The sequence below is a fragment of the Anomalospiza imberbis genome, chromosome 1 (genome assembly GCF_031753505.1).
Source record: "Anomalospiza imberbis isolate Cuckoo-Finch-1a 21T00152 chromosome 1, ASM3175350v1, whole genome shotgun sequence".
Lineage (NCBI taxonomy): Eukaryota > Metazoa > Chordata > Aves > Passeriformes > Viduidae > Anomalospiza > Anomalospiza imberbis.
The window spans coordinates 144,186,262-144,199,147 of record NC_089681.1 but is presented as its reverse complement, the minus strand read 5'-3'; the positions used below and the strand labels follow the sequence as shown (position 1 = coordinate 144,199,147).

The 12,886-nt window shown below is 39.2% G+C and overlaps 1 protein-coding gene across 4 annotated transcripts in view; it reads left to right on the top strand.

The window, feature by feature from the left end:
* The window catches only part of RBM33 (RNA binding motif protein 33), a 98,839-nt gene that overhangs the window by 75,431 nt on the left and 10,522 nt on the right, over positions 1 to 12,886 (top strand). For 2 of the 4 annotated variants that reach the window (XM_068174594.1, XM_068174609.1), the window contains exons 16-17: positions 7,036 to 7,242; positions 8,632 to 8,820. In XM_068174594.1, coding sequence (XP_068030695.1) covers positions 7,036 to 7,242; positions 8,632 to 8,820 — 396 coding nt within the window. The remainder of the gene's footprint in view (positions 1 to 7,035; positions 7,243 to 8,631; positions 8,821 to 12,886) is intronic. The other 2 variants (XM_068174602.1, XM_068174616.1) reach the window with 2 other exon arrangements.

Here is a 12,886-nt window from a genome sequence, read left to right as displayed (position 1 = left end):
CCAGACACAGCACAAGAAGGGAAGCTTTAGTTGTACAGGTTTCTGCTATCCAGTACTGGCCTTCTGTGCCATAGCTGGTGTCCAGCTGGGAAGTGCTCCTCTTGGAGCTTTGGGCCATCACAAGTTTTGTATCTGATATTTTCCAACGGGAGCTTTTTCTCTTGGTCTTTCGCTGCATGTCCAGTCTCTGCTAAAATTCCCTTTTCAAAAACCTCTCAGACAGGCAGCTGAAAAGTGAACCAGGAAATTTTGCTTAAAACATTGTTTATCTATGTTGTATATCTGCAGAGGACACATAAAAATGAAGGTATTTCGAAGAGTATTAGACATGTCCATTCCAGAACCTTAATTTTGCTCTAAGTTTGACATACAGTTTTTATTATTTTCTTTTCATAATGAGCGGGTGGGTGGTTTAAAAACCATGTAGTTGTGATTCAACATTGATTCAAGCTGTGCTTTTGTCACTCCCAGTGAAACTTCATGCAGCATGGATATGGCTGAGACTCTTCAGCCAGTTCTCCATGCCTTAGTTCTCCTTTCAGGTGGATGAGGAGATACATCAGTTAAGAATTGTGTTGGTACATGGGATTAAATGGAATTAGCTGCTTTTTCTGCAAGGCGTTTTCTTCTTCCTGTTCTGGCTTTTCATACACCATTAGGCACAGAAGATGCTCATCACATCATGGCTCACTGAAGCAGTGTAGCAGTGTCTTTTTATCACAGGAAGGGAACTATTTCTGCATTATATTTATTTATTGCTTAGTCTGGGTGCTCTTGCTTGGGTCAAGTTTGGCCTATACAGAAATTTTAGGCTGGGAAAAATAACTGAGTGTGTCTTTTTTCTCTGGTGTGAACTGGGAATGATTTGGCTCTTTCATCCCTTTTGTAGTCTGGCGTAGCTTATTGCTGTGTGTACTTTGAGTCAAAACTAGCCATTAATATGTCTTGAAGCAGTTGTTAATGATGAGTTGTCTATTGATAGAGTGGCATTTTCTAGACTGGTGGGAGAGCAGTTTTCTTAACTACTGCTATTCTTAAAAAAAAAAAAAAAAGAAAAAAAAAGCATTTTAAAGGTCCTAGAGTGCCTGAAAAAAAAAGGTCTCCAGGTGTTTCTCATTGGCATTTGACATATTGAAAACAGATCGTCAACTGTTCAGAAGCAGTGTTTGGTCATGTCACTCGGTTGTGGGATATTTGGCAAGTGATTAGGCTTCCTATTCCCAGGTCCCCAGTCTGTCAGCCAGCTGTATCAAAGTGGTAAAACATTTGGAGCACCAGTCAAAGAGAAATAGCTCATTATTAGGGGTTTGTTTCTAATACATGTTCCTGATAATTGTAGTGAAAAAGTACTCCTATATATTAGATGAAAGTCACTGTTGTTCTGTGTGGGTTTTGCCTTTCATTTCTTTCTCTTTGTTACATGGGAATCACAGCTGTCTTTGTAGATGTCTGTTTTACTACAGTCACTTGCAGTGTCAGTAAAATACAGGTTTACCTATGCAAACCTATGTAGCTCAGAAATAGTAATTTCTCTTGTCCTGCAAATAGAGATGAATTTAATAACCAAAAGGATGTTTTCCTCCCCCACCTTCTGTGATACTTTAAAGGTACTAATTTCTAGAAATATTAACTTAAATTGGTAGCAGATGAGGGGTTTCTCCTTTCTTACAAGAAGTCAACTACAGTACAGTTTTGGACTGAGATTTCCCTACAAGATTTAAGTCTTCATCGTGCTACAGAGAATTTGAGTTGTAATGCATCTCAGAAAAGCTGACAACGTTTTGCTTCTCTGTGTTACTTTTACTCAAATAACCAGAGTTTATTTATTCCCTTATCCAGCATGCGCATCCCTTTGCTATTGGATGATTTTGAATTAGCTTTACAAAGATTACATGGATAGACACAGCATTGTGGTAGTTAATAGAAACCTGTGCAGTGAGGTCTGTGGGCTGCAAGATCACTAACAGTGCCAATGACAGTGAAGTATGGCCTTATCGAAAGGAGAATTCATAAGAGGCTGCCCTGGGACACTGCACCACTGTCCTTCTGTGTATCCTGACAATGTTATCTGTCCTCTCAGTGCGGAGTATCAAATGTCTGTCACGAGTACAGAAATTAATTTAATGTCACCTGAAGACATGCAATTAATCTTTTAGAGGTTTTCATAATACCTTTACAGAAAGAGTTGCCAGTTTGGCGGATTTGGATTTTGGGGTTTAGCAGAAGATAAGGAAAATTAATTTTTCATCAGGGTTAATACAAGCTAGCAGGGCCACAAAGGCTGAGAAAAATGGTTTGGGAATTTGTCAAGTGTTGTCACTCTAGAATAATGCTGCTTAACGTCTGATAGGTGTAATCAAGAGTTGAGATTTCTATAGAGGGGGATTAATCAATTTGCTCACTACAGAATGCAAGTTGGTGATACCATTCCTTCATGGGGTTTAAGAATGAAAATAAGATTTGATCTGTCAAATTGCAAGCAGCTCTGACAGTATCAATAGGCATTTTTATCAGTACATTTTAAAGCATTTGTTATAAATAAATTTGTCCTGCTAATGTTGGTGGCAAATAAACTTCATTTTCATCATAAAACTGTCATAATGATTATGACAGAGGCTCCAGCTTGCTAAATTCAAGCAGTCCTTCATAGAATTCTGCTTTTAGAATTTGTGATCTCATACTTGACAGAATTCTTTCTAAGTTGCTCAAAACACAACACTGACTATATATAGATCTGTATAGTGAGAGGCTGATGAAAAATAGCCTTGATAGGTATCAGTGAATTGGTTCTAAAAGTCATGGTCATTGAATGGCATCAGTTCTTTTTGTTAGTCTAGTTTCAGGTCAAACTGCAGATTCTTCCAGGGCAGAGGTTTAAAAAACATTCACCATGTAAATCAAATCCTTTTACCTCAATCTTTTGACCTTTGTTTTTATACATATAGTATTTGAAATTAACTTGTTTGTGCACTGCTCACAATCTTTCAGTACTTGAAATTTGAAAGATACTTTTTATACTTTCCCCTGAACAGAACTGCAACTTAAAAAAAAAAAACAAACCCAAAAAAAAAACCAAAAAAAAAAAAAAACAAAAACAAAAAAAAAAAAACACAAAAAACCCCAAATTTTCATTATTCTGGCTTTAATTGAGTAATAGAAACATTTCTTTTTCTTTTAAGAGAACCCTTTCCTGGCCAGATTTTAGGAAGGCAGACCCTTTGTGAAACTTGGAAATTTGGAGCTCGAAACTCTGGATGGCTTATAATCTATAAATTAAGGCGTAGACAATAAGAGGAAAACATTCTTCCTTCATTGATTTGCAGACAAAGAATGAAAATTTATTTTCTACTCAGGACTTTAGAGGAAATTTGAAGTATAAAATCAGAGCTTGTATCAATAAATCCCAGGTCTCTGTGGTCAACTAAGGCTTTCTACATGGGCTCAGCATTTAGTACATCAAATTGTGTGAGACAGGCCATGCTGATGAATAGATACATCTCTGAAAAATTTAGTGCAGCCCTGTACATTGTGAAAGACTCTGGGAAAGAAAATGTATTTTGACATGAGAAGGCTTAAAACTTTAATACCTCCCTCTGTTGCTGCATATTTAAATCTGGGTAAGGCAACAATGTAAGCTGGTGAAAAATAACAATACAGAAATTGTCTTTAGGTAAAGCAAAAATTGATTTAAGATGAGCTAGACCTGAGACATTTTCAGTAGAAGAGATGTTAGTAATTTAGCTTCTGTGATTTAGATGTCATTTGGGGTAGCTACTGCAGTACAGCTTTAGTGGACTTACCTGCTTGTCTGTAATTTGCTGTGTGTTTTGGTGCCAGCTTCTTGTACAGCTCATGAGGGAACATCAGGTTACAGCATATGTACAGTCATCTGTGCAATTGTTTGTCCTTTCCAAAATCCCAGTGTACTCCTATGGGCGTGTGACCTGTCCATAACGTTCTGAGCTTTTGTAGCTTTAAGTCCAGAAGTTAAAAAGCTCTTTTCAGGTGTTTTGCTTGACTTGGTTCTTCATTGTTGTACCTGGAAAAGCCACTTGTTGTTGTCTTGCATAGAAGTTTAAAGAATGATGGTGGTGGTGAGAGTAATTCACCACTACATGGTACTACACAGGTTGTTCATTTTGGCTTGGACAGTGTTTGTCCTTGCACTGTCATGTCTTTAACCAGTGAAAAAGGAATTTACTGCTGAAATGCTTCTTCTGGGTCGTTTTGCTTGTTGGCACATGTCACTTAACAGTCACATTTGGTTTTTAATTCTTAAGAAAACCACCAGGTTTTTATCTTCAGTTGAAGCCAGACTGCCTGGAACAGGAACTAATGTCTTGCTGACTTGCTCAGCTCTCTTGGGCCTGAGGCACCATGTCTGACTCACGGACCTCTCTGGAGAACCAGTGCTGCAGTTTTGTCTCTGCTTCCCCTCTTTGACTTGTCTCAAAACCAGTAAACATTCAGAGCAGTAATGTAAAAGAAGGGGTTGATCCAGTTGCTTTTCCTTAACTTCTTTTTGCAGGATCAAGCAAAATTTGTTCCATTGCCATTCTTTATTGTTTTCTGTAGGTTTTCTTATTTCTGAAATGGATCAATTCATTTAAAAAAAGGCCAGAAAAGGCTTTCCACCTTTTCAGACTTGCAGAAGCATCTTGGTAGCAGCAAAAACCAGTGGTGGCATTTGAGACCCCAGCAGGGAACAAAACCCCATCAGATTTGTCATCAGTGCAAACCAATGTGGTGTGCTAATGCCTTTGACTCTGTTATAGTCCTCTGTTCAGTTTATACAGTTTTATTTGGTGATAATTGAGCTTGGTAGTTAAATATTGGGTGGTTGTTGGCCATCCTAGACTTTTATGTGAAATGATTGTTTGCTTTTGAAGTTTCAGTAATGAGCATGTTGGGTGTGTTTTATACCTGAGGGCTTTGCTCTCAGATGCTCTTCCAATGTGCTGGGATCATGTTTTGGTTTGGAAAGAAATGGTTGCAAATATTTGTGATTCTCACAGCAGGCATTTAGCAGAAATTAGATTTTTACTCCCAGTTATTGCATTTAAATTCCTCCTAAAATTTTTTTGTTTCTTTTAGTTTCATCATCTTCCAGCTGCTGTAGGGTTGAATAAAAGAAATTATCTGATCAAGGCATAGAGCCTATGGTGATGTTGATATCAGAACTAATATTAAAAGTAGGACTTAATGCTGGTAAGGTTTTGTGCATATGTTTGGGTTTTTCAGGAGTGCTTTTGCTTTTGTATTTTTGAATACAAATTGAAGGGAAACCAAAGGGAAAGGTTTGTAATTTCTCACTAATTGCTGCTCTCAAAGGTCTAAATACAAAACTTTCCATGAAAACTTGGTGCCTACAACCTATTTGTGATAAGAGGTGGAAAAGACAGATGCACATTTCTGTTGCTTTCTTGTTTTGGACACTGTGGACAAATGCCATGGTGAGCTTTAGGATTTTCCCTGTGACAGATTGTGCTTTTGAGTTGTAGTGCAAGGAGGTTTGAAGCTCGTTTGTCTGGGATTTAAGTACTTGAGTTCTTGAGAAGTTGTAGCCTGCATATACTTTGTAGTGCAGAGGCCTTGATTTAGAGGTGTAAATTCTGACCTACTGAACTTGCAAGCCTAGATACCACAGACTGTTTCTTAGCTGAGGCTTAGTAACCAGTCCTAACTAGGTATTTCTTTTGCTTTTCTTTAATGGAGAGAGGTAGTAATTTGTATTCTCAATTAAAACTATCTTGCTGTTAGACCGTAAGTCTGTTCCTTCTGCACCCCTGTGTTTTGTCTCCTTATCCACAAAAAATGTGCCAGTTAGTATGAAACCCTCTGGTTTGTGATGTGTTACAGATGCAAAAGGAATTTTGGCTTGTGAATATTTAAGGGAAGGGGAAAAGAAAACCCTGTGTAAATAAAAGTGCTTCCATAATATTTTACTTTTTTCCCTTAGAAACGCATTCTATTTGAGGGCTTCTGTGAGGTTACCAGAAGTTTTTTAGGGAGTTAGTCAAAGCCTTCCCTCTGCAGATGAAGTGTTCACTAGTATTTGAGGTCTAAGGTTGAAGTCCTGTCAAGGTATAGGTGCCGCTGTTGAAACCATGCAGTAATACAATGCATGTCATGGATGCAGAAGTACCTGATCTTTTGTCGGACTCTGCTGGTTCATGCTCCATGGAATTTTCAGTGATTGTCCTAATCTGGACAGGCAGACACAAATTCAAGAATCACCTGTTTCTAGGAAAAAAAACGAACTGTTGAGTAGAGGCAGTGGAAGGGAATAATTTCAGTGCTTTAAGCTCATGGTTTTACTGTGCCTGATTGCACCAAGAGATGTTATGGCAAGAGTTATCTTGGATGAGAGAGACACTGAGATGGTGTTTCACTGTGTTTCTGATTACAAATCTATATAATAAGGGCTTTGTAAGGCAAACAAAAAAAACACCTTGAGGAACTGTTCCAAGTACAGACAGTGTCTGACGAAAGGGACTGCTTAAAAAGCTGCCGGTATAGAAGTTGGTAGAATGAGTATGCACTTCAAAATAAATATCAGTTTTTAACTAAAGGGAGGTTGGAGGTTTAAAGATGAGCAGAGCATTTTCCTAATTCTTCCAGCCTCCACAGTTCTTTGCTCCTCCTTCTGCAATGTGTATGTCTCTCATTGTATTAAAAAAAAAGTAATAAAAATATAACACACACCATAGTTCACATGTAACCTGGAAGGAAGAATGATTTGGAAAGAGAAGTGAAAACATCTTGTTGCTTTGTATATGAAAAGACATGATTGACCATTGTAATTATAATAAAGCCTGAACAAAGTGAACTCTTCTTCAGATAGCACGGATTTATTTTAGGCTGAAGTGCAATTTCCAGGCTGAGCATTTGCACGTGCCTGCCACAGCCACCAGTTTGCTTTAGCAGGCAAAGCCCTGGACACTCTGTGAATGAGCAGGAATGTGGCAGGAGTCAGCTCAGGGCAAAGGTGTGCAGTGCCTGGACACTGAGCCGCTGTTGTGTTGTTGATTTCAGCAGGGGGGAGAGGATGCTGGCTTTTTTCACCCAGAGGGCCAACCCCAGCGGCCTCAACAACCCCCGGAGCCGAAACAGCAGCCAGTGCGGAAGGTCACATTGACAAAGGGAATGCAGCAGCACCAACAGCAGCAGCAGCAGGCACAGATCCATTCACCAGCTCCTCAAGGAGTCAAAAACATCCAGGGAATCCATCAACCTAAAAAGGTGATTTTTAGATGCGTATTGCTGCTAGAAGTTTCACTGTCTAGCTGTGTTGCTCTATTAATAACCGGCATTCTGTTTGTCAGTTGCTAGTGCAGGACTGTATGACCCAGGAGATGCATAATTGCATATAAAGATTTTAATCTAGAGAGACTTGTTTGTACCCAGCACAGACTGGCAGTGCCTCTAGGTTGCGTCATCTGCTGATGTTCTGGCCAGCTCAGCACTCCCTGGGGAAGTGCACGTGTCCTGAGACAGCTACTGGAGGAGATGGTAACCAACGTGCTTTCTGGCTTTAAAACCAAATGGTTTTCTGAAGTTGTGCTTAAGATTTTATTTTGGCTGTTTCCTGCATATGTAGGAGCACACAGTAACTGTTTCAGGATGCTCTTTGCTGGATCCCCAAAGCTGGTATCACTCAAAACAGTTGGTGATCTTGTAACTTGATTTTTGCACTGATAGGAGGCAGGGAAGTCTCAGGGTGGCAGCGGTGTGTGCCTTCTCTGCATTTGCAAGCTGGCACACTCCTTGAAAGTAGCTGGCATTTTGGCTTTTAAGTTAGTTCTTGGTTTTCAACTGTTGGCCATAATCTCCCTGCTTCATACAAGGATAAAGTTCTGTTGCTGATGTTGAAAAGTTTTTACCCATCATAGGCCTTCCAAGTAGGAATCAAGAAACTGTTGAATGTTGACTCAGTGTTAAATGTTAATTCTGTTTAATGTTTGTTACTCTGTTTCATTGTTATTTTTCTACTCTCTGACTGTTCACCATTTAATTTGCAAGAGTTAAATCCATGCATTTCCTGCTCCAGAGTACAGGGGAGAGGAACTTAGAAAAAAGTTATTTTAAAGTTACTTAGCCTTATGCAAATAAATCTTCATTCTGGTAACAGATCAAGAATTGGTAGCAGTAGAGATTGAAGGTGCTTTGAGCACTTTGCTGATCTTGTGAGTACATTAAATTTAACTATGGGTTAATAATAGAAGAAGTAGAGGGATCACCTGTTGGGTTTTTTGTCCATACTCAAAATGTGGGAGCTGAACACATGCTGCTGATGTGATCACTGTTTAAAACTAGGTTCTATATTTTTGTCTGAGATCCTCCACTGCTTGATTGATCAATCTGTGCTAGAGCTGAGGCTTCTAGGATGAATATAGTATATATAACTCAATATATAACTTGTTATCTTGCTAAAAGACGTTTGCATAAGCAGTGAATGAATGTGTTAGAAAGTGGCCTTTCAGATTGGAAACATCAACAAGCTGTTTTAAATTACTGTGAACTTTAATCAAGTCTTCAAGTAAATAGCCAACTTTTGTATCCTCTGTCAAGTGCAGCAAGCAGAGTCAGTGGGTAAGTAAATCAAAATACTGTTACTTTTGTTGTTGGCAGGTCATTATGCACGGCAGAGGCAGAGGAGTAGCAGGCCAGATGGGCCGAGGACGCTTGATGCCAAATAAACAGAACCTGCGAGTGGTGGAGTGCAAACCTCAGCCCTGTATTGTGTCAGTTGAAGGGCTTTCTTCATCAACTACTGATGTCCAACTGAAAAACCTGCTGATGTCAGTGGGACCCATTCAGGTAGGTCAACCTTGGTTTATCATTTTTGTGCCAAAAGGCTTTCATTCCAGAAAGCTCAGTTAATTCCCTGACACTAAATACAATGTGTATTTATTGGTAATTTATGTTTGAAGGCACCCCCACCCACAGAAGCTACACCTGGTAGCAAAGACAAGCACATGATGATATTGCAGCACAGGAGGCACAGTAGGATTTTGCTAATCACCACATTCCTGCTGCAACATTCTCCTTCATTTTGGAGTTCCTGTGCTATCTCTGGTATTTTTGTAAGCAAAACAAGCCTGTCCATTCTGTGAGGTTGTTAAAGCCAGATGGTCATATCAAAGCAAATGTATTTTGGGTGCTCTCTTTGTTTATTGTTGACTTGCACCTACTCTCCTTTTTGACTTTTACCTTTTCCCGTCGCTGCAGTCCTGGGGTACAAGCACCTAATGACCCAGTGGACATTTTATATTTTGTAGCATCCTCTACTTTTTCAGAGTAAAACACAGTCTTCTTTGGAGTATTTTATTGATCCTTTATTTCTGAGAAGGTTCTCTTCGGTAGGGGCCTGTGGGCAAGGTTATGACATGCACACACTGTTTTATCTGCTGTGCAACTTCTGTTCACAAACTGCCTCCTGGAACTGATGTGTCAGTTAAATGACTTGAGGAAAGCAGGAGGTTTTCAAAGCAGTGAAAAGCTTAGGAGGCCCTGTCTGACTTATTGTTACTGCATTTAAAAATATCAGTCAATGAATAATGAAAAATACAGGTGAGAAATTTTTTTTCCTTTTGACAGGAACAACATTTTCAGACAAGTGCAATGCATGAATTGGAGGTGTTCTGTGAGACTTCTTTATTACTAGGATCATCTCTCTGTTGCAAAACAAACTGCTCTCCTAAAAATGAACACTCTGCCTCACTTACTCCTAATTTAGTAAATGGAATAATGCTGAATTATTTACGTCATCAATTCAGAGAGGTTTAATTTGTTTGAAAAAGCAAAACTACCCTCACAAAATACTTTGTGCCTTTGTGTTCTGTAGTACTCTAGGAAATTATTCATGCATTTCCAAAGTACATTTGTTCAGTGTTTATTTGCTGAATCTTGCATGAGAATATTAGAAGGAGATTAACAGAAACCCTGCAAGGAAATCTCACCATTGAGAGAAGTTACAGAGAATGTGCTAAAAAATTTATTCAGTACTTGCTGTTTCATAGCAGACTCCAAACCCTGGTCTCTCAATTCAGTGTCACAGACCTTTAGAAGCATGTACTTACAGGAGAAAAAACAATGACTAATTTTCTAGTGGGATTTGATGCATATCTGTGCCCTCCAGAACTTGTATTCTTGCAGCAACATCAACTGTACCTTTGGAAATTGTGCTTTCTGAATCATCATCCATTTTCCTTACAAGAAATCTAGAAGTAGTACTTGAACAAGATGCTTGAATTTAGCTAATGATGCAGAACGTTCTTGTGCTAATTTTGCACTTGAATTTCAAGTCTGACTTGTAGAAAGCTAGAAATTTCCAGGCTTGTTTGAGACTAAATGATGTTTCAAAAGTCTGAATGGTGAGATATGCAGGAAAAAAGTGATGCTTTTGTAGGAAGAAAAAGAGACTGGTTCCACCATCTGTAATACTTAAGGTTTTTGATTTTGTTTTTTAATGATACCCTGAGAAGTGTTAATGCACCAAATGAGGAAGGTGCAATAACAATTTTAAGTGACTTGGAGGACAAGAATGGAAAACAGAATGTTTGAAAATCTACATTGTTGCTGTCAACAGCAATTAGTTTTGTACTGGTGGTGCTAGATTTTCAAAGAGGTCAATATCCTGAAGTACAAAAGTGGATTTTCTCCTGGCTGTAAATTAATTTTTTAACTCTTGTTTGTGCTTAGTGCTGCACAAAATCCCCTGCAGCTGGGAGGGTCGGGAGGCTCTGATAGCAAAGGGAGACTCAATTATTTCCTCATTCTTCCTTTAATATGTGTTTCATGTGAGGGATTCTGCAGGGAAGGGTGCTGAAGTGAGCTGCTGAAGAGAGCCCAGTTGTGGCTGCTTTCCCTGCAGGCTTTGGGGGTTCCTGTGTGAGGACAGTGTGTGTGGGTGGCATGGACCACAGCAAACAGTTCTTGGGTACTGCAGAGCTCTGGTCCTCTAAGATGAAGTGTTGCAGCTTGATGGACTGAAGTAGGAGGGATGTGGGGAGATGGCAGTTGTGAGAAAATAGCAAGGTGTGAAATTCTAGCTTCTTTTGTTGTAATTAGGCCAAGATGCCCAGGTTTTTAGCTGGTTTGTGGTGGAGCTGAAGAAACAGTAAGAGGAGGAAAGGAGAGTCAGTTCTATCTGACTCAGTCTTTAAGATATAGAATATCCTGTCTTCAGCTGTTGACTATAGTCACAAAAATTTTCCTTAAGGATCTGAACTCTTTTGAGATCAAGACTTTTCATTTTATTTGTCTCCAAGGGAAATAAGTTTGTTGAAGTCATGCTTATTTTTTGCAATTCTAAAGGAAATTTAAATCTGAATCAAAACTTAGGGAGTTCTCTTCATGCCTAGATAGTGTCTTGAAATGACAGATATCCAACCCCCAATGCCTGGTTAAAGGTAAGGATTCACAAACTCTGGGACACAGCCCTCTGATGTTAAACAAGCACCTTGCTTTAAAGCAGCATGCAGACACAGCTCAGAAATCCAAGTATCTCGTGTATCAATTTCTGCTACAGTCAAGATTTGAACGTGGGAGTGGCTGAGACAGAGCTCCCAGAGAGGAGAAAGAAATCCAAGGATCTCCTTGCTCTTTTACAAGAAGAACAGACCACAAGCACTTTTTCTACCTGGTAGAGGACCTCTGCCTAATCTTCACTTTCCATGCTGGGGCATCTGTAAAGCAACCGATCCCACACCAGCTCTTTGTTCCAAATATCCTGAATTTGTTTCAGTGTGATCATCCTGTGTGTCTTTCCTCAGAAAGTGAATCTTTGCTGGCAGAACAGTTTTAAATTGTGGGAAAAGTCTATAATCTATCAATGGAGTTAACAGGGAAGAAGAGATTACTTTGTGTCCAAAAGGCTTGGGGTTTTATTTTTAGCTCTTTCTTGTCAGTATCATTCTTGAGGTACAAGTACCTTGCACAAACCTTGGGAAGGGAAGTTAAAAACTTCCCTCAATTTATGATGTTTGATGCTCCCAGCTTTGCCATCAGCTTTCACTGAGGTGTCTGTGAGTCACAGTTTGGGAACAACTGGGCATGCATAAGTCAGGATGAGGGAAACTTAGAGTTGAAGTTGGAAATTTGGCATTTTTCCCTTCCCGTACCCTAGAAATGGAGAAAATTCTCTTTTCTCATGTATAACCTTTGAAATACCTTCTGTTGCCTAATCACTGAAAACTCTTTAATTCTCATCCCTGCTTCACTGGAGGTGCTCTGTTATTAACATAAGGAAAAAAAATACTATTAAGATTCTCAAGACATTGAATATAAGAAAATCTTTGGGGCTCCAGGAGCATCCCCTTTGTTATAGCTGCCTTTTACTACTCAAACATGATGAAATTAGCAGAAATGCTTCCTTCCAGCATATACTTTGCTGCCATGCTCTTTCTAGAGAGGATGAGCTTTCAGAAGCAAATAATGTACTTGCAGTGAAATTCCATTGCTGATCCTAAAATAATTATGTGTTATAAATAAAATTATGTATTCCAAAGTGTTGGAAAGTACAGGAGTTTTCTGTGCACATCACCAAACTAAACCCTCCTGAGGATGGCGGTGGAGCAGTGACATTCAATGCACATCCATCCAGAACCGCTTGGTGAAGTAGATTACTAATAAGTTGCAAAGGTCATGAGAAACAGCACTTTTTGTTTTTTTTTTCTCTTGAATCCAGGCTTAATGTTTATACTGTCTAAAGAGATTTGTGTTCAGCTAGTTATTGCCGCCCTCAGATGAACTGAGTTTTTTTGGGATGGTGGCAGGTAGAATAGACTGTTTTCTAGATCTCCAGATAATTTGAGTACTGAGGGAATTGTTCTATGGAGGTATTCCATCATCTTTAATCATGTTTTCTTACATCAAATTGATG